General features: G+C 37.0%; 1 protein-coding gene across 1 annotated transcript in view; it reads right to left on the reverse strand.

The window, feature by feature from the left end:
- Positions 1-22,768, reverse strand: part of LOC139735510 (uncharacterized) — a 107,897-nt gene extending 85,129 nt beyond the window's left edge. Inside the window, exon 1 of the mRNA XM_071646269.1 lies at positions 22,641-22,768. Within this exon, the coding sequence (XP_071502370.1) occupies positions 22,641-22,740 (100 nt within the window). The 5' untranslated portion in view covers positions 22,741-22,768. The remainder of the gene's footprint in view (positions 1-22,640) is intronic.
- Between the last annotated feature and the right edge of the window lie 511 nt (positions 22,769-23,279).

Below are 23,279 nucleotides of genomic sequence, written 5' to 3' on the forward strand. Positions count from 1 at the left end.
CTAGCCCAAGACTTTTACTCCACTCTTGCTATCTAGTGTAGAAAAATATGCTGCACCACAAATATTGTTTTTAAAAACCCTTTACTAGGTTTCTTGTGTTTGTTTCCATACTTGCTTTAACCTTCAATATTTTCTGTGCTAACCATCTTTCAATTATTATTAGTCAAATTCTCATTCAGTCACTTTCCATTCAATCACAGCCTGTATCAAGTTCTGGAAAAGTTGCATTAATTGCCTCACACTTAGAGTGAAAGAAAGAAAAATGTACACTTTGTAATCAACAGATTTCACTATCTATGAGATTCAGATGTCATTTTATTTCACTTCTTTTTTCCTATTTCAAAATATTTAGATAGTTTTGTTTAGTTTTAGAGCTTTCCTGGAAGTTTAAGTCCATATTCTGAGTAGAAATTCTGTGGTTTCAGTTTTCCCTGTAGTGTTTCAGCCCCAATCCTTTTCACCTGTTCTTGACTCACTCCACTGAGGACAAAACCTGGCAAGCCCCTCCTAATTACCCCACAAACAATGACAAATGCAGCCAAAATGTGAGGCAGATGCCAAGTCATGTTACCTTTGCTTGAATGCATGGTGAGTGAGTAGTTTGGATTCCTGGCTCTCATCATTTCCAATCCTACTTTCCTCCAGGAGTGATGGTCTCACAATAAAGACAGACAAAACTTTCTAACTATGTCAACGAAAGTGATGACAAAATTACCATGGGCAATATTCAGAGCTGCAGATTGATTGAACCTATCTGAGAGTATCTCCGTGGCTTAACTCTTTTGTCAGTGCTTTTTGAACAGTTCTCTCTGGGCTATAATTTCTGTCACTTTCCCCTCTCTCCTCAATTCTGGTCACACTGATTTTCTTGAAACATGTTGAATGGAGACAAGTGACATGAGTCATCAGAAATCAAGTGAACTACTTCATTATCATAAACATCAGACAGGGATGCAGTTGGAACAGACCTAGAATATACTTTCTTTTTAAGAATTTGTATTATGATATCCTATATATTGCTCTCAGGTTGAAATAGGGCAAGTTTTGTCAATCCATGGCTGTTGTTTTTCCTGATAATAGAAAGTTGATTCATTAGTATGAAACACAACAACAACAAATCTAATCTTTCTGATTTTAATAAAGATATCAACTTCCCTTGTCTTTGAGGATGTATGACATAATATCTTTGATGTATCATGAGCACAGTCAAAGAAATATCTTTTGGGGAAAAAATGTGAAAATCAGATAACCTTTACTGTGCATCATGCAAAATCACAATCATGTCACCAAACTAATAAAACAGAGTTAGCCACTTAAATACCTATAAGTTTATGGAAATTTCAATGCTAATAACTCTTGAATATTTGTCTAAACTGTCTCCACTTTTCACTATACACTGCTTTTGCTCAGGCACATAATTTTCTGTCTTAAAGGTACCTTTCACCTCCCATTTCAAAATGCAAAATATTTGCTTAAACTTACAAATAGTTACGGAAATAAAATCATGCTGTTCTGACAGTAATTTGAGAGTTGGAATAGGGAGACACTGTTGCCAGAGAGATTCTATGGACTGAGGGAGAAGGGTTGATGGAGAAAAGTGGCTTGCAACATGTAGGCAAACTGTCCTGCATAAATGAGACAGACATGTGTTGGGAGGGAAGCTGTGTGTCTGACAGGTGTAAAGGTTTGTGTGGCAACAGTCTTCTCATTTGTCACTACCAATAAAGGCAATGGTTGCCATGACAGAGGAATGGGCTCCACCTCATTACATCATCAGTCTAACAACTAGTGGTACATTACAAATTGCTACATCCTAGAATTTTGCTTACCCAGATATCTTACAAGAACCACAAAATAATTTGATGATTTTGCTCTATTCCTTGCTTGCCTTACTTCCATCCAGGGAGGTGAGGTCTCACCTCCCTGTTCCATCACACTCTACTTCATTCTATGTACTCATGCATCTTGCTTTCAGGAGCCCAACCCCTTTACAGACCTGTTCCAATGCTTGTCTCTTGACGTGAAATCCCATTGGTTGTTGTCTTGCCAACTTGGAGACTGCATTCAGCCTCCGTATTTACATTTACTTTTTCATGACAATGTCTTTTTTTACATTAATCCAAGTCAGCTAATTCTCAAACTATGCAAAAAGTAAAAATAAAAAATAATAATAATAATAAATGAAATTATAATACACAATTGTTTACAAACACACACACACTCCATTACACAAAAACAAAACTAAAGGAGAGACAAAAAGCAAATGACAATCATACAGTAGGTATTTGAAAGGTAAACTTTTCCAGATATCTACGTCTTTTAACCCGAGTCCCGAGAATACTCGGGCAGGTGTCTATGGGAAATGCATGTTATATCATAGCAAAATCAGCCCATCCTCAACGGGTTAAAATAATTTCTTGCCTGGAAAATATTTCGGGTGTAACGAACATAGTTCTCATAACGGTAGAACAAAGGTAACAGCGGATGATAAAAATTTGTAAGCTTTTTTTTTGCATTCATGTAACTGACATGATATAGGCGTGTACACATATACACATACATAAGTAGAATTGGGGTATGCATGTAGTCATATGGGGTATTGATAGTAACATTAGTTTCAATGGCTACTGCATTGAACCTGTCTATAACATCCACCTGTCTAAAACAACCACATTTAATACTCAGCAGTCATTGTAGACAGGATTGACTGTACATTCTAAACTGTCATCATATGATCCTGATAAAGTTGGAGACCACAGAGCTGAAAAAAAAAAATGCTAACAGGGTATTTTAAAACTTGTAGGTGAGAGACACAAAATCTGAGATTTATATTTGAACTATTTCCTGTCTGCCTTTCACAGTCTTGCTTGAAAATCCTTCTTTTTTTTCTTTGAACCTCATCACAGATTTGACTCACAGTTTGATAGAATATTATTGAAAACTGCTGAACAGTCTCAAAATCAATCCTAAACTGGTCTTATCATTTCATTTATTATTGAAAATGGAGAGTAATTTCAAGAGATGTGTGCTTTATGATTGGTATAACCCCAAAACTATTGACATAAGAATATTTCCTTGTTTTATAGAATAACACATAGTTTGATACCATGGTTTCTACCAATCTTCTACCTTTTGATCATTTGTACACAGCATTAATGCATTTGAATGCATTTTATTTTCAAAGCCAGTTTCTTCAACATGTTCTTCATCTGCTAGATAGCTCTCTCACTTTGTCTAATGTACAATCTTGTTAAAGGAAGACAAATTAAGTCTGCAGAATTCAAACACATCAAAACTCAGAAACTGACAGAGCTCTATACAGGCTTTCATGCTTTTCAATTACCTCTGAAGATGCTGGTATTTATGTCATGAACTTATACTCTGTTCTCAACTATGTCTTGCATCTTCCCTCATGTCAATATTTGCGTGGATCAAGGTGAAATAAGCTATGAAATCTAAAACTGATTATTCAGTGTTTTAGTAGTAGCAATGATTAAAAAAAATGAGCATATTTGGGTTAGCAGCACGGCTGTTCTAAAGACAAAATGAGTAAAGAGATTTAACGACAAGCTGAAGGCAAATCCTATGTAATTCACACCTGCAACTCTAGAAATCTATCATTTACTGTGGCAAAGGATTTAGCCACCTTGGCAGAATCAACATCCCCGCCCTGCATGCTGCCTGGAGGCATGGGATGTTTACTCTACAAGCTCCCTAGGTAACCTGCTTTATGACCAATGATCTTTTAGGTGCTTTAACAGGGTCCTGGTATGGAAGCTTATTAGTGCCACAGAAAAAACAAGACAATTCCTACCCTTCGGTCCAAGAAGGTGAGGAAGTATAGATCTGAGATCTCATCTTCTCAACTTTACCTTCTCAGACCCAAGGTGTCAAGAAGACAAGATCGCACAACACACCTCCTCAGATAACAAGAAGCCAAGTCTTGGATCTGACTCCAAGAAGAGGTCAAGAAGGCATTGAATTATCTCATCTCATCTCATCTCATCTCTGTGGCACATTTTGTATACTCATCTTCCAAGGACAAGGGTTTAACCTATCCACTTACGAGAGTTTTCTGTTTTGGATTGCATTGATAAATAAAAATTAAAAACTTCAAAAATCACTTAGCTACAAGAAAAAAGCTTTAAATCTCCCAACTGTGCATGCCTACACAATGACTGCAGCATGATCCTGGGCATCATCATGCAATATTATGGGGATTACATTTGTAGGCATTTAAAGGACCAATTTATCCTTCTCTTCATCAATTCATCCATCTCTTCACCTTCCAAGCCATATTATTGTTTCTACTGCTAAAATATTCATGTAGAAACTTTCAGGTGGAAAATGACACATCAAATTTTTCAGGTACAATTGCTTATTTTCATGTGTTGTAAAATCTGTTGTGATGTAAAACAGAAGTATAATATTGTACATTTTCAATGGAATTAGCAATGTCTAAAAATTGGTTTTCATTTGACATATTGCTCTTTTCCTGGTTACTGTCCTAGCTGCAATGGTATGACTCATATAATCTTACAAATTTGAGATGTCATTAAGTTTTACAAGGTCAAAATTTCATGCAATTATCATATTTCCTTGTATTATATGATGCCTACATTCCAGGAATCTGAAGTTCCATTTCTCTTACTAAATGTTTATAACATTCACTTTATCAAGGTAGAATTTTTAGCCCATGTGCAGTGTTCATCAGAGTAAACAACTTTGACAAAGTATGTGGTATAATCAAGTCAGGAAATAGAATCTCATACCATTTTCCTTAAATGATTTAAGGCAGAGGCCTGATTCAAGGCAGATATTATCCTCCCCTCAATATCATCTTTAATTCTTGTGGTCTGCAAATCTCTCACAAATCTTTTTTCTTCACCAGTACTTTTTTTGTACATGCACATTCTGAATAATTGTTTCACTTTCAAATACTTCTGTACATTATATGAACCAGTTAAGTAAAAATGTACATCTGACTAAATATTACATAACTATTTCCCCACAAAAAAAACACATTCAAATGCTTTCCTCATGTTGATGTTTGTCGGTATAGTGTTTGCGTACTAAGTATACAATATATGTGAGGATATGATCTTTTTTAGGCTACCAGTACTCTATAACATCTCTGAAAACAAAAATAATTCATATTCTCTATTCCATGTACAGACAGTAATACCAAGTACCAAAAGCAAAATGAGTAGACCCTACTATTTCTTTTGATATATCCATCATGCTAGGTTATTTCTAATTTGAAGAAAAGTTCAAAAACATTTGCATATATAAATCATTATTTTCTTCCACTGAACCTTGGAAAACTTCTTAAGGGCTTTTTACACTTTTCATTCATTCATTCATTCATTTATTTTTCATTTCCAACAGAGACATATAAATATATTACAAAAATTGAATACAGTGCATAAATTTCATCATACAAAGTAAAGGATAAATTTACAGAAAACTTGTAGGTATAGGAAAATGTTGGAAATGGGGAGGAATGCTAAAAAGCTGAGCTTGTAGGCTGCATTCCCCCCACACGTAATACAAGAAATTATATGATCGATAGACTGATAAGCAATGAAAATGGATGAAACAAAGAAACTAAGACAAAAAGACCTATAACCTAACTTATCCGAAACAAAAAACTAACTTATCCGAAACAATTGCAAATTTTTGCTTAGTCCCGTACCAACGGTGGGGCTGGGGGGGGGGGGGGGGGGGGGGGGCCTTAGCCCCACCGTTGGTACCGGACTTTCCTTAGCCCACTTTCTGTTTACACTTGTTTTTGCCAAAGTGGGCTAGCCCCACCGATAGTCCCGTACTATCTGGCCCTGCAAAATAGCAGGGTTAGCACCGCAATTGCGGTGCTAACCCCACAATTGCGGTGCCAAGCAAGCGAGTGTAAACAGAACGAAAAAATAATCCGGGGCTAAGCGACGGAGACGAAGTCCGACCCCCACTGACCAATCAGAAACGAGATAATCAAGTGCTGCCGGTGGGTGCGTGTACGTGTACAGTGCACAGCGTAATCATGAATATTCATGTGGTTTGGAAAGTAGCGGACTAAGAAATATGAGCGTAAAAAGGTCAATTTTCTCCTTAGCCCCGGACAAGAGCTTAGTACGGGACTTATTGGCGAGTGTAAAAAGCTGAAAAAATTGGTACAGGACTAACGATAGTCCTGGGTCAGAGAAAGTACAGGGTTAAGAAACACAAGTGTAAAAAGGGCTTTATAGACTCAACTTACACCTCAAATGGAAAATAAAAGCAAGCTACAAAACCAACGATCATGAATTACCTCCACTACTAAATTATGTCACGCACTCCAAGTAATCCTTCCAACCACATTCCTAGGGCAGGCATCAGCCTGGATCATAGTCTTACCAATCAGTCACTCTTATGACACATATCCATATGCATTTACAATAATATACTCTGTCAGTTCAGCCCTTCTCTTCTCCTCCATTTTTTTTTTCATTTCCTCTCATCTTGCCTTTCTCCTGCCTGAGTTTTGATAATTTCTCATCCCTTTTCCTCTCGTCTTTCACTTCTTGCTTACTTCTCCTTTTTCTCATCTTATTTTCATCCTATCCTGTTTCAGCCTCCACTTTCTGCATCCTCCAATTCATCATCAAACATGGCTTTCTTCTCTTCATTCTTTCTTTAGGAATCTTTTTTCTTTTCCTCCTTCATTTCTTCACTTTTCTTCTTTTCCAAAATTCCCTACCTCATCTTCTTCCCTCTCAAGACTTGACATTCTTTTCAGTTTAAAATGTTCAGTCAAGGATGGTCAGAAATCAACTGATTAAATTTAATGATGAGACTGTTCAATGGACATACTTCTCATGAGGACTGTATAGTTGTAATGATGTGATGTGTGTGAAGTAACTACATTTATATCAAAAACATAATACATTAAAAAATGACATTGACTCTGTTATCAAATCATTTTTATACCATAATTATCAGCCTTGTCATGAATATATCAGATCAATAGCTTGGAAAAGTGAGGTACTGTGTCTTTCATTAACAAGCAAACATCGGACAGACAGCTTCAAACTTAGTTTGATGGGTGGGTGGAGAGTGCTGGTGAACAATACTAAAGGTGGCTTGGTTGATGTAAATCTCGAATGACATGTCCGTATGGATGATGTGTAAAGTGATCAATCTCCTCTTTCATTCAAACTGTGGATATTTAAATGATTAAGCTGAAGGGGAAATGGGGCCCCTTACTGTGAAAGACTGCCAGTGCCAGGTCACTGTATGATCAGGCCTACTGAGAATTCAAGTTGGCACGGAAGCTTGTCCACTTCTACTTTATTTACAGCATGCTGCTGCAGAGTCTGTCTGGTGCAATAGAAATAAACAAAAGACTATAACAAGAGATTTTCTGTAGAGACTTCACCAACTGGTTTGCTTCATAATAGAGTACAGAACTGAGTCACACTGTCCATGATCCTGTGGCAGGCTGCCTCCCTTTACAGAGGCTGTCATCATATGAAGTGGTGCAGATGTCCTAATCTTCAAGAACTCTTCTTGGAGTAGACAAGTAAGGTTGACACTCAGAATTTCAAGTGTGCTTTATTGTAACTGCAATAGGAAGACAATGGGAAGCCTGTCAAATTGTGACTCGTCATTCATGTGTGTACGTTTGAAATTTGTGGCAAATGTTGCCTTGATTGGCTGGTTTCAATCCAGGGAATTGAGATTTTGTTGAGGAGTTCTAAGAGGCAGGGGACCAGGGCTTGGTGCATTTCCTGCCAACTCTCAGTCAGATTAGGAGAACAGCTTGCCTGGGTTAGTAGGATTAACCTGATGACATGACAAATAACATCAAGATTAACATCCACACTCTCTGACAGGACCTGCAGATATAAGTTTCTTGATTTAGACCAGCATCTCCTTGCATCCTTTTTCACCCACACCATTTCAGTTTGTCTGGAATATTGTATTTCTGCATGTGTGTGTGCCTAAAGTACCCACTTCTACTTCTACATGGCTGACTAAGAGGGATTGTTTATACTCCCTGTCCAGTTGAGGGACATCCTCACACCTTTTGACAATCTTACTGATTGGTGCCTAGCAAAGCTCTAGCACTCCAAACATCATCAGCTTACCACTAAATCATGAATCATTATCCAAACAACTGAAAGAGAAAATTATGCTTGCACAATGTACACCCATGATGTTCATGAAAAAAAGTTTTGCATGTCAGATTCTTCAAGTTTCAAGAAGCAAATACACAAGCACATGAATGCATGATCAATTGTTATTCCATTCATGTGACAAATCTTGATTTCAACTGGCTGCCCACCTTTCCTGATTACAATTATATCAAAAACAAGAAAGGATCAACAGATATTTCTGTGGTTTTGCTCATCAATATTTATATCAAAATGACCATCAATATCTTGTTAGTTGAGACTGATGTTCATTGATGCTGGATAAAGGACATTAGATGTCATTGCTACCTTATAGTATTATAGTTCCCTGCTTTCTAGTTGGCTGCACTAGCTACCAGCTTTAGTACTGTGGTTTGATCACAGGACAAACTTTTCAAGATAGTAACATTATGCTGACTGTCAAACCAACTGCCAGTGTAATGTACAAGTAACTACCAGTACAGTACAACAAAACTAACAGTGTTGACTTCAAATTATTTTTCATCTTCTTCATATTGTCTCCTAAATACACTAGTGAAACATGTAATCAGAGGAAGATGTTCTGTTTAGACTTTTAACAAGCTCTTGCTGGGGGAAAAGAAAAACCCTGTATATTCAAAGTATCACCCCAAGACGTAGGTGTGGCAAGTGGTCTGCATTAAAGCATTAAGGCAAGAGGAAGAACGTTTCACCAAGCCTTTCCTAAGTGTTCCCAGATTCGATTCTATTCATCATTTATATCATGTCATCACAAGTCTATCCTCATTACTTCCATGGTATATCCAAGAGTCTGATAGTGAGACTACTCAAGAGTGCTGGAATTTCACAGACTTTCCATCTCTTCTATATATGATGAAAATAGAAGAGACAGAAAACATGAAGGGGCCTACCACAGCCACAACAACAAATGGTAAGGAATTACTGGCATATATTTTACTATGATTTATGGTCATTCATTCAAATAATGGAGTGAATTCCATTTGTTTTTTCTTAGTAGAACTTGCCTATTTTGATAAATAATTTATCAAGAGCCCTGTTTTGTTTAACTGACTTTAGTTACGAACATAACTGGCGCCACTTTCCCCAAATAATCCTCATAGGCAGCTGGTTAAATATAAATACTTTGATATGTTTCAGGTAACTGTTGCACTCTAAATGGTTCTCACTTATTGAGTTTTCCTGTCAATAATTTGTCAGTAATCCAATTCAAACAACCAAAGCACCAACCCAGTGTCATCCTTTCAGCCTGAAATGACCCCCTGAAGTTCATGAAGGTGTTCATTTGTGGTGCTTCCTAATTCCATGGCTGTGGAAGGAAGTGATCCATTGGAGCACATGAAATATCATCTTGCATGTCTCCCCTCCTAATGATGACAGAGCTACCCCAACCCAACCCCTCATGGTGACTAACAAATTTACTGCAGCTTACTCCCAGCAAGGAGCTTCAAACACAAGCTCCTTGCTCTCAGTCTCTAGCAAGGATGTCTCTTGTCTCTCCCTCTTGGTCTGGATATCCTCAGTTTTTCCACCAGCCTCCATCTGAGGTGTCTTTGGCTAACCATGGACCTACATTTCATTGTAGGTCCATGGGCTAACCCTTCCTCACTCCTTCTTGAACCTTTTTATAAGTCTCTACTAAAGGTGTTTCTGTCATACAGCCTATTCCCAGCTTTTTTAACAGCCTTTACCCAAGGTGTCTACATTTTACACTCAGTCTAGTATGGCTTTCAACCAATTTCCACCAAAGGTGCTTCCATCTTATAGCCAGTCTATTCTCAGCATTTGTATCAAAATTTTACCCAAGATAGTCCAGGGTACAGCCCCCAAGGATATTTGGTAAGCTGTTTGTTAATCAAGGGAAAATGAAACCCAAGCATTTTATATATGGATTGAGTGAATGCATAACACACAGTAAATCTGAGGAAACTTAGACAATCCATTCAAAAGTGAGGAATTTTTACAGTTTTGCTACCATATTTGCCAGATAAGAAGACTACAAGAACTTGCGATGTTTTTACATAAGACAATGATATAAGGAAAATATCAAGAAAATTCCACATAATTTGCTTATGAAAAATCACATTACTTACGCTTGTTGCTAGCATATATGTTGAGGTATAATATTGTTCCTCCTGCCTTCTGAAAGAGGTAAGCCAAGTGCTTTTACATTATGCTACAAAATAAGAAAATATATTGAATTCTCTTCATATTTTCTATAATGTTCATGTGTGAAATCACTCATTATTGTAGTCTTCATGTCCAGCACATGTGATAAAAGTTTGTTCGATTTTCCTCAAGCTGTACTGATGTGTTATATTTCTGCATTTTCACAATCCACATTGTAATACATTTGGGTGTCATTCCCCTTTAATTAAGATGCTCTCAAGGTAAATCTTACCTGGAGAAGCCAGATGCCATAACACCTTGGTTGGAATGCTAAGAGTCGAACAGTATCAATTTCTGGTTGTACACGATGCTGCTGATTTTATTATTATTATAGTATATATTACAACTAATAATATCCTTACAAAACAAGCAATAAGTCAAGAAAACAGTGCACTCATAGTTCACCCCATTTTTGAATTTTAATTATCTGTAAAATGTTACCTCTGTGTTTTATTTCCAGAGAATGCCTGGGAAACATCCCAGAAAAGTCTGTTAAGATGGGGTATAAGTCTATTTCAACCTTTCTATAGCAAACTCCACCAAGCAGTAAAAATACAGGGTTCGAAATTGGCGATGGTCCGCTGGCCATTGGCCACCCAAAATCACATCGGACTAGCTAAAAATCATAAAATTCTGAAGTTACTAGTCCGTCTGGCTAGCCAAAATATTGCTTCAGTGTCAAAATTGATTCTAAGTAGTCTGCCTGGCTAGTCAAAAAAAAAAGTTAAGTGCGACCCCTGAAATACCTCTTGGATACCTGAAAAGCTGAATGAATTCAAATAGAAAATTTACAGTACAGGGCATGTCATTTACACACCACTGCATAAAAAAGAAAGAATAATCTAAAATCATTGATTTAAATGGAATGTACGTATGAGATGCATGATATTTACAGAAAGTGAAAAGAAAAAGACATTTCATTTTGTATACAGGAAATAATAACAAAAAAGGAAAGCCAGTAAGGAAGAATAGAGATTGAGAGATCAAGACAAGCTCAAAACACAATATCCAGGAGACAGTCTACGCAGCATTGTTTTAAGTTGACTAAAGCCCTTTTTACACTTGTGTTTCTTAACCCCGGACTTTCTCTGACCCAGGACTATCGTTAGTCCCGTACCAATTTTTTCAGCTTTTTACACTCGCAAATTAGTCCCGTACTATCTCTTGTCCGGGGCTAAGGAGAAAACTGACCTTTTTACACTCGTATTTCTTAGCCCCGGACTTTCCAAACCACATGAATATTCATGATTACGCTGTGTACTGTACACGTACATGAACCCACCGGCAGCACTTGATTACCTCGTTTCTGATTGGTCAGTGAGGGTCGGACTTCGTCTCCGTCGCTTAGCCCAGGATTATTTTTTCGTTCTGTTTACACTCACTTGCTTGGCACCACAATTGCGGTGCTAACCCTGCTATTTTGCAGGTCCAGATAGTACGGGACTATCGGTGGGGCTAGCCCACTTTGGCAAAAACGAGTGTAAACAGAAAGTGGGCTAAGGATAGTCCCGTACCAACGGTGGGGCTAAGGCCCCCCCTTAGCCCCACCGTTGGTACGGGACTAAGCAAAAATTTACAAGTGTAAAAAGCCCTCATGGGGGCTTTCGTGAAGCAATGTTATGATTTGACTATTGAGGGCAGTGCATTACACTTTCAATTCTTGTATCTACACAGTGTCATTGACCCCAAGGCACAAAGTCACTAACTGTCATGTCATCTATTTGTTGGGTGCTGTGTGTGCAAATAAATGCTTCTTGGCTTCCTTCCCATTGTAAACTAATAAGTATTAAAGGGAGTAGCTACAAGGCATCACTTTTTATCTACAATGCATGCAGTAGATTTGGACTTAATATATCTTTTAAACAAAACTAAAAAATGTAGCAACAGTTCATTAAAGTAAAATTCTTTTATTTACAGAATCTACATCTGAGAGAGAATTATCCAAATTAGTGGTACTAAAAAATGCTACAAGTGCTGATGGAGATAAACACAGTTGCAAAATTCATAAAATATTTCCCAAGCTCAAACAATGATGAAGCTTGAACTCAAATCTAACAAATAATACTCAATACAACATTTTTATCTGTGCATAAAATGTATAGAAATCAAAATGTATCAGGACTCAAATCTTAACCCAGCTACGCTCCTGGAATTTCACATGTACCTTCAGCCATCACTTTGCATTACTCACTCAGTCTGAGCAGGTGAGCTTAATCAATTTACAATGTGTCTAGTCACCATGGACATTGCCTGTAAGGCAGTTAGAGACATGATCCCTCGATAGGCTTGTCTCTGCAAGGTTTACATCGATGTGACAAAGATTCACTTCTCACTTTTGACATGTCACACTAACAACTTGCATATACATCACTGGTATTATCCAAGGGCTACCATCCACAAAGAGTCAGGATTTGCTAATTGTGACTCTTATAAACAAGTGCAGAAGCAAACTTGCAGGCTGACAATATTTACAGACATTTGGTATTCAATTCAATTCAATCTTTTTTATTTCATATTTTGACAAAAACAAATAGACATCACTTTTTTGGAAACAGAAAATAAGGTGCGTAAAACTATGTAAGACAAAAAGAGTATACAATAATTGTAGAGCCTTACGTTAATTATATATTGTCAGAAAACTCAAGTGATAACTCAAGTCTTACAGCTTTGCTCCCACTTGACTTGCATAGGAATGATTAAAATTTACACATTCTTTACAACACTTTGTTGATATATTTTCAAAATAAAAATAAAACCAATGTAAGGATATCCCTGTCCAGATAATCTTCTAAAAGCAGGCTAATGTCCTTACTGTAACTTAAACAAGTGGGTGTTCTTAGGGGTGGGGGTGAGAGAGAGGCATAATGAGATGTCATAGATCTGTAAGCTTGGAAGATTACCCAAAATACCTTGGGTTAATCTACACTCCTTTGTCCATCAAAAGCAGACAATTATTTCACTTCCTGTACTTCCACATCTCCCTGAGTGTGAGGATGCTTCATACTCATCTCCTGATATCAAGTCAGTTCTCCACACAAAACTCTCACTACACACTTGTGATAATTACATCACTCTTTATGTTGACGCACAGGTGAGCAGCCCTGGAAGAGGGATTCTGACATGATCAAATTAAAGACATAAAAAGGCTGATGCAGAATCAATGCAGGGTGGTATCAACATTTCTAAGCTGCTGATATAAGTAGGCCTACTTATACATGACGACTACTTCTGACAAGATAATGTAGGCTCCTGTGGCAATCAATACATAATGTAATAGGGTCTACAGATTACACAATCCTAATCTTATAAAGTTACATGTATATTTCCAGAGTTGTCTTCAAATGACCAGAGAGCTCAGACAATGGTTAAAGCCATGCCTCTTAGTCTATATTTATGTTCAAATGACTAACTTTCCATACCCCAGATTTGACTTATTATACTTCCCTAGATTATGGCCAATATTCTGAGACATAAGCTAAAAAATAACAAATAACAAATTCAAATTTTGATAATTAATTCAGTCACTTTCTTCCCTTACTCCTGTACTTTTCTTTACCTCATGTCCCTCCCTTCTCTTGTATGTTCTACTTCTACACACCCTGATTATCTATAGGCCTTCATCTAAATCATGCTGACACTAATTCTCCCCACATCCGGCTCCATGTCATGTGAGGTTAGTGATAAGCATTGGTCATCTTTCATCTTTGTCACCACCGTCCCAGCTGACAAGGCAGTATAGCCATAGGCATTTCTGCTTTTAGCGTGAAATTAATTAGCACTGATAGCCACTGAGCCAGTAGAGCACACTATAGATCACATGCAGAGATCAGAGTTTCTGGTCTTTTTCTTATGTCATCTATTGTATTTGGTGTCAAGTGGAATAGTAATGGAAAACAGCTGGGAAGATGTCTGAAACACTACACCAATGGCACAAGAAACAGGCACTAAAACTTCATCTATTATAACACCACAGTTACAAGCTCATAGTCACTTTAAACTTCAGATTAAGATATGTATAACAATTTCAATTTGACACAAAAGAAAATTTACAAACAGGTTTGTCTTTGATTACGTAATACAAGGGACAGCTGGTCTAAAAAAGGACAAGGTGATCATGTTGCTTCACAATCTAGCCTAAACCTCTGCATGATTGCATTTTCCTGGCTTTTATGTCCTTGTCACTTTCTCAACCACACAAACTTGCCTTTCTATCAACATTTCTATAGTATTTCAGTCTAATAAAACAAGTGGCTGATTTAACAAAGGATTGCATGAGTCTTAAAGTCAAAATGGTTCGTCATAGAACCTCACTCAGTATCAGCCAGCCAGACTACAACTGACATGAGAGTAATCACGGAATTCAGTGATGTCATTGAGTGTGTCTCTGTTCTTTATCTGTTCAGGTTTGAAAGAATCATTGCAGAGTTGCCCTCCTCTCTCTCTCTCCCCCACACTGCATCCAATGACATTCCCTATCCTCTACAGTTTGCACCTGTTAAAGAAACATAAAGTGTCAGAACAAAGACAGCCATATATCTATCTGCACTGATTTGTCACATAAGACTGGCAAAGCACTGGAATGATTGGGAAGAAAAGGCCATCAGAGCCACTTCATAAGTCATAGAGATTACTTGCTAAGCTTCACTGTCAGGGGCACATTCTGTAGTGAAATTTAGAGAGACAGCTAGAAGTTACAACCAGATTATGAGTTGTTCTTCGCATTGGATTTTATGATTCAGTTTCAAAAGTCTGCCTGCATGACAGCTGGGAAGATCTGTCAGGAGTAGATTTTCAGGGCTTGATTTATTACTGTTGGTGCTTTTTAAGTCAATGCAACTACATTTTAGTCCTTTCCTATTTTCCTAAACTTCATTATAAACTGTCTAAGGTAAAATACTCAAAGTTAGAGACTAAGGGCTCTGTTAGCTCTCATGTTTGTAGCAAAGTCAATAAACAAAATTTATTTCTTCAGCTAGACTGAAAAATTAAATGTCCCAATAAGAAATTGAAGATTTTATGAATGTAGTTCCAAAGAACAGGACAGCAATGAAACTAATAGAGAAGAACGATAGAGAGTTATGACCCCTGAATGTCAGTAAATCATGACATGGCCTATTCTGCTCTTCAAGATTTTTGTTCTGTTTATCATGAGGTGATCATTTTCATAACAAATTCAAACAGAGTCCTTTCACAAAATTATTGTTTAAAATTAAAGATCATGCAACAGCAGTTGATTTCATGTTTGCTTTAGAATTTTAAAGCTAATTAGCAAGTCAAATGATTAAAAGTTCCTGTTTGTTGGTGATGCATCTCACTGAAATGTTTTTTAAGAGATTTCAGTACATGAAACAAGAGAGTCTGATATGCCTCATAGTCCAACAGATTGTTGAGAAATGTTCAAGGCATCAATGAAGAGTTTCAGCTAATTAGTATCGGATAAGGCTTGTGACGCATGTAATGCGATGAAGCTTTTCAACCAGGCTTAAAAATACTCTCTTCAGGTTTAACTAATAACCAAGGTTGTCATATCAGTGTAACAGTCAGCATTGCAGACATTTCCTCATTCTTGTACATGTGTGTTTAAAATGTAAAAATGTCATATTTTTTTGTTCGTGCATGTTTGAAAGAAATTAAGACACGTATCTAATAGTAAGGACCTCCTGCATCATCTTTCTCTGAAAATCAAGAGGAGGAACTACTTTTTCTTTTCTTACTTGGTTTAATACTTTATGTACTGTATGGTAACAATTGAACTTTCTGCAATGATGATTTTAAAAATAGAGAATCAATCAAAATACAATTTCAGGGTATGAAACTATGACCTGTTACCTACATCTGCAGTTCTACTCACTGGATTTACTTGGAACAGCGATCATGGAGTAATGAGGATCTCTGTAAAGTACGTCAGAAGTCTCTTCCCTCCAAGTTTTGTAAGGGGACATGATGTTCACTGTGTTCAAGTCTTGCAATTTTGAAGCTGTTGTTTCGTCACACAAAATCATCTCTTTTGCAAAAGTGACTGTTTCTTTTCTTTTTCAACTAATGAAATGGACGATGAATTACATCAAAAAGGAAGCAGATTTCTGAGCTTTGCATTTATGTTCGAAGGCATAAAGATGATTAGGCCTAGTCAAATCTGCCTAGGTAGTGACCACCTGTCTATAGTGGCCACCCGCCATATACAGCCACTAAAAACAATTCCCCCAAGAGAAAAGCCATGTTAAAGACTCTGTCTATATAGCGGCCACCTGTCTATAATGGCCATCTTTTCCATTTTCCTTGTGGCTACTATAGACAGTTTTGACTGTATTTAAAGAAAAATATCAAATGATTAATTCATGGAAGGCTTGATTGAGCTCTTCCTCCTTTTTGTCTTTCTGTTTTCTTTTTCTTTTTTCTCTCTTTCTTCTCCTGATCAGTGCTTCATTTCCTTTACATCATCCCTTTTCCTTGGTGATGTTGGTCACTGCAGCTATCTTGCCCAATGAGCAAAATATCATTCATTCACATGGATGCCACGAACATCAGAGTGCCAAATTTGGAAGAAGCAGATCCATGACATACATTTTTGCAGTACAAAGTATCTTTATTTTTTGAATTATCATATTGAACAATCAAGACAGTTCTTTCTCTTACATAATTTTCCTAACATTATGTAATGTGTTTGTACCTTTGCGGAACTGAGAAAAAGCAAATTTTACATCATTAGTGCTCGTATCAATTTGCAGTGAGAGACAGTTTGATTTTTTTAAGTATGAATGATTGATGCAAAATGCCATGACACAGTACCAAGCTTCCTTCAATCAGAACATCCAGAGCACACCATTAATAAAATATTTAAACTAGGTGTCCATTCTTGAATTTCTCTAGTACTAAGTAGTAACCAACTGTCTGCAAGAAAACATAATCTTGCCTTTAATATTACTTGATGCATGATAAACTGGGATGACAACTGTTGTGTGACCTTTTCTGTCATTGTTGAGACAGTTGGAGTGAAGGAAGTTGAGGTGTTAATTGAGGTATGGTGTGCACTGATCGGCCTTGGGCCTTCTTGGTCTTGTCTGGACAGTCTAGACTTTGGACTTGAGAGAGATGTATACCACATACAAATGAAAAGATTGAGCACACATTCAGACAATTTGTGAATTAGATTTTTAAGCCTGCACAGAAGAAGGCAGAAATTTGATATAGTCTCCTTTCTTTTGCATCATAGCATAATAACCACTTGAAGTCATCAGGACAACCAGATAAAATCTCAGCAAAGATCAATTCTCATAGAAGACAGAATATTATTTTTTCTTGTCTAACTCGGCAAAAATCTGTTAATATTTGGTGTGATTAAGGGTGCGTTCATGCGAATTTCGTAACCAGAATCACATGAATCATGATTCAAAACGGCGTTTCAAATCATGGTCTCCGCAGAAGAGCATTCATGCGGGCTTTCGTCAACGCTGATTCTGGCTCAGCTCATCCATTGCCATTGCGCAGCGCACTGCGCAGTTTGTCCTTGTCTCTGCAACTCGAGCCTGACCTCCTCTTAAATTCTTCTTCTGCCAACTGATCAGTGAGTTTATTGTATACGTTTTTATTTCGGTGAATACCTTCCAATTCGCTGTGGCATTCAAGCTCTGCCCGCAGATCGAGGAATAATCTTAATTCTTCGTCTGTCCAATTGTTTCCTTTGGTAGAACAGCTGCAGCAGTAATTACTTGTATCATTATAATAAACAGCTAGATACTAGCATAGAATCCATGTATGGCATTGGCGTAAACAAACTAAAGTGCAGGTATGGTACCGAAACACACGTTTCGTAAGACATGCACAAGCGCGCGAACAGAACCAGAAGCTGTGTTTTGTGGGATACCCAGTGAGACACGCATGCGCACAGCGCACAATGATGTCATAGAATCATGATTGAAATCACGGTTGCGTTCATGCGGTTTATGCGATTGTGATTCTGGCAGAATCATGATTCAAAACGCCCTTTTTTCAGCATTTCAGATCGGCGTTTTGAAACGCATTCAAACGGAAAAATCGCATGAACGCAACGCAACTAAACACGTTTAGGGACTAAACGCATTTAGGAATGCAATTCTAGTTTCGCATGAATGCAGCCTTAGCCATGCATCCACTTTGTGATATTAACCAACTGTATGCAAGATGTTGCCTATGATTTCCAATCACCACAATACTCCACTGCTATCAGTTAGCTTTGTTTGTCCATTGACATCACAGAGGAATTCTTTCCTCACAGATAGACAAATTACATTTCTTTGTGACTACTTGTCAAAAGATAGAGATAACTTAATCCCTATTGTGTCACCATGGCCTTCCCATTGGACTGAGACACATTGCTACACCTGAGTGGGTTTGCTAATCTACAACTAGGTCGGGTTTGGATGGATTACTAAATTATGCTGATGAAAAAAACAACAACAACAAAGTGCCTGGACATGTAAATGGTTAAAGAGCAGTGCTAGTGCTGGAATTACAAGTAGTGGTGAAAGTAGAGGCAGAAGTAGTAATAGAATAATAGCAGCAGAAGTAGTAGTAGTAGTACTCAGTAGTTGTATCATTATATTAAAGGTCCTATTTACCTTTGGGAGCAGTGATATGAAAAATGTTCATGATGTCACATTTGATGCATATGTGTAGGTCAGTTGTATCACAAAACATCCTACTACTCCAAGTAAAAGATATTTTTGCAATAAAGCCTAAAATATCATTAAACCATAACTGTAGACAGTTTAGTCTGGAAACATTTTATTATAACTAATGTTCACATTTTGTATATTCAACAATACTTAATGGACAAGTTCACCTTCATAGACATGTAGGTTGAGTGAATGCAGCAATATTAGTAGAACATATCAGTGAGAGTTTGAGGGAAATCGGACAATCCGTTCAAAAGTTATGAATTTTTAAAGTTTCTGCTCAGTTACGGCTGGATGAGAAGACTACTATAGCTTGTGATGTCACATGTGTACAACGATATAAAGAAAGAATAACGAAAATTCAACATATTTTCACTTTTCTCGCATAACAACAGAACATTCCACTTCTCTCTTTCAGAAGGCAGGGGGAATAATACTACCCTTAACATACGTCAGTAACAAGTCGAAGAAATGTGCACTTTATTAAAAAAGTAAAGTTTTGTGAAATTCTCTTTTTATTTTCCTTATATCGTTGTACACATGTGACATCATACACTGTAGTAGTCTTCTTATCCAGCAGTGACTGCATACTGCGCAGATACTTTAAAATTTCATAACTTTGGAACGGATTGTCGGATTTTCCCCAAACTTTCACTGATGTGTTCTATTAATATAGTTGCATTCACTCAATCCACATGTATGAAGGTGGACTTATCCTTTAAAGGGGAAATCCAGTCAAAATATAAGTTAGTCTGATAAGAGAAAGAGTAAAATATTACAAGTTCAACGGTATAAATTTGATCGAAATCGGATGAAAAATAAGGGAGTTATGACATTTTGAAGTTTCACTATTTTGGGGGGAAACAGTTCTTGAACAGTCAATTGATATGAATGCAAATGACAAAGTGAGCATGTCATTCCCTCACAACTTACCATATTGTTTGTACATAAAATTTTGAAATTTCCAGTTTTTCATTCAAACGCAGTTATGCCCAAGGCTCAAATCCTCATGATCTAACTGATCACTATTCTGAAGTTATTCAACCTGGAATAACGTCATGTTTCAGACTTCGAGAACAGAAACATTCAATTTTCGTCATTTTTTTTTGTACACAATAAATGGAAAATTGTGAGGGTATGACATGGTTAGCTCACTCATTTGCATATTCATACTCACTGTACAAGAACTGTTTAGGAGAAATTATCAAAACTTCAAAATTTCATAACTTCCTTATTTTTACCATTGAACTCGTAAAATTTTACTCTTTTTTATCAGACTAACTTATATTTTGACTGGATTTCTTCTTTAACATCGATTATACTGGTTCAAATTTTTACATTGGTTGTTTCTATCCCTAACTCACATTTTAGAACTATTTTGAAGCACTAATGCTGGGTTTTTTGTTTCATCTTCAAATGGTAAATCATGCCTTTAAGTAAAAGAAGAATGATGTTAGTAGAACTAGCAATAGTAGTAGAGTAGCAGCAGTACTTTATACCCCTAGTAGTAGTTGAAGTTGAAGTTTATTATCTATATATTCACATGTGTACATGGCATAATACGTCTCAAAAGACACATGCATGAATACAGGATAAAAGGTACCAGAAAATAGCATGAATGCTAATCAAGTCCGATACCTGTCTTAATACAAAGGCTCTAAGATGGTAATAAGTACAGTACAATGAGTAGCCCTACAAATTGTAGTTTGGAAATACATGAAACATGAACATACAGTATTTACAGCTTTCTACATCATAAAAGATTTGAGTTGAAAAGTTGACATGATAATACATCTTCAACTATAAGTGTTAATAAATATGTGGGTCTAAAACAATGTAACTATAATAAGCAAGAAGGAATATATAGGCTATAGTGACATCAAAGGACTAAAACATGAACATGGCGGAGGTTGCCAACAAAACTTGCCCTGGAGACATAGCTGCAGTGTTGAGTTGCAACCCCTTTTACTGAGCTTTTAGGCTAATTGCCCTTTGTCAGAATCTACAATGACAATGTGTAGCAACAACATTCAGCCAAATATATATATACATATATATTCATATATATATATATATATATATATATATATATATATATAATGTGTTACTGTATGATGTAGTAGTAGTAGTAGTAGTAGTAGTAGTAGTAGTAGTGGAAGTAGTCAAAGAAATGATAGTGGCAGCAGTGAAAATAGCATATAGACAGTAATAAAAGTACTAGCTTAGTAAACTTACATTGAGTTACAAACACAGGGTAGTGTTTGCCATTGTCGTTATTTAGGAAGTGTCCACACCCAGGTAAACACAAGTAAGTAAGTATACGTGTAAGTAAGTGATGATCGATGCAGCAGCACTGGAAATACAATAGTAAAGGGTAATGGAAATAGGACTACAATTTGTACCTCAGAAAGTATATCTAACTAACATAACTGTTATAAGAATTCCAATAAAGTTGTACCATTAATAGTAGAAGCAGTGGTGGTGAAAGCAGTAGTGCCAGTAGTAGTAGTAGCAGCAGCAGCAGTAGTAGAAGTAGTAGTAGATGTGGCAGGAATTGTAGAAGTAGTTTCTATGGTAGTATGATACTGAGTTGTAGCACTGTAGTACTTAGCAGTACACATACTTAGTAGAAGCATGGAGACAATAGTATCTCCATGGTATGAGCAGAGCTACACTGGTGCATTTCAGCAGTACCAGCAGTATATGACAATAAAACAATGAGTAGCAGAAGTCAAATTAAATGCATATTTGGTATAGTAATCATAATATACTATAAACTGTTCTTGCAATATGCGTAGCAGTACAAGTAGGCCTTTAGAGAAGTAATGGTAGTAACTATACATGCCTAGCAATACAGTAGTACCTTACTTCTAGTAAAAGGATTAGTACACAGTGCATAGCATGCACACTGAAAATAGTAGTAGCAGAAGTTTTAGCAGTTATTTGTGTAGTAATGGAAGTGTTGTAATTTATAACATACAGTACTGACTCTTTCTTCTTCTTTTTATAATATGAGAAAGACCAGCATGGTTAAATTCCCTTTAAAGTATATGTCAAAATCTATTTGATTGATGAAGCTAGAATCTAGCACTGGAATTGTTCATCATAGTCAAAGTTATACTATACTTGTGGGTATAAAACTCGGCCTAACAGGTAAACTCAACCCCTTGGGACCGTTGCTTACAAGTTAACAATTATAGTAACTTTGCCATCCAATGGTAACTTCCATGGAATTCTTGATTTTGATTGGCTGTTGAGTATTGTTGCCATGGTAGTTACCATTGGATGGCAAAGTTACCATTATTGTAACTTTTATGCAACGGGCCCCTTGTGTTGCGGTCGTGAGGGGCCGAGTTTACCCGTTAGGCCGAGTTTACCCACAAATACCGTACTACCTTGAGGTGTGGCAGTGAAAAATGAAAGAATTTTTATTCTGAATATAACATCGCATTTACACTACAGCCTTTTATGAAATGGCTAAAGCTATAGCACAAAGCATGGTTATAGTCTGTATATGTTTGTTAATAGGCAGCCTTGTTGATAAGTGAGTCTTGTAATGGTGTGGTTGTTTCACTGAAAAGTGATCTCAGCTCAGTGTTTCAGTAGATATTGGGTTGTTCATGCATAACCATCTATAGCATACTGTGCTTACCTGGAATCTCTTGTAAACATTTCTGTGATGACAGGCACACACAAAGAAGAAGAATCACTCCACAGAAAGAGATATATCTCACGAGGACCAATGAAGACATGGTGACATCAGAGTCTGTACGGCTCGAGGTATCAGGTGGTAGAACCAATCAACAGGAATTTAAGGTCAGATTAAAGATACGAACAATTAATTTTGCAGCACACAGTTTACCTCCACTGATAGGTTGCTTTGCACTCTTTGAATTGCATTCTGGCAGCACACGTAAACTAGATTTGGGAGATCAGTTTGAGACCGGACAAAGATGATCTCTACTGTACATGATATCAACCTTTTCAAAATGTGTCTGAGGGTGAGGGAAGCATTTGACGAATTTATCACTGTTTGATCACCAAGAAAAAGAAAGAGGGAAAGGAGGATGTTCCCGTTGTCCAGCGATGTCGAGAGTTCACTGTTCAGGACGACAATCTCTGTCGAATAAGTGATCTCGATCCTTTCTGATCGGCGTTAGAAGTCAATGCAAGCTCATGATCTGCCACTTCGTAGAGTCTGTTGAGAGGAAAGGAAATAAATCCATGCATATGAAGGCAGTCATGAGGTTAGTTCGTCATCCACTCACTTTTCGCTTACTGACAGCCGCGT

Source organism: Diadema antillarum, unplaced genomic scaffold (genome assembly GCF_040938485.1).
Source record: "Diadema antillarum isolate AM-2024a unplaced genomic scaffold, OU_Dant_1.0 scf00000028, whole genome shotgun sequence".
In the NCBI taxonomy this organism is placed as follows: Eukaryota; Metazoa; Echinodermata; class Echinoidea; order Diadematoida; family Diadematidae; genus Diadema; species Diadema antillarum.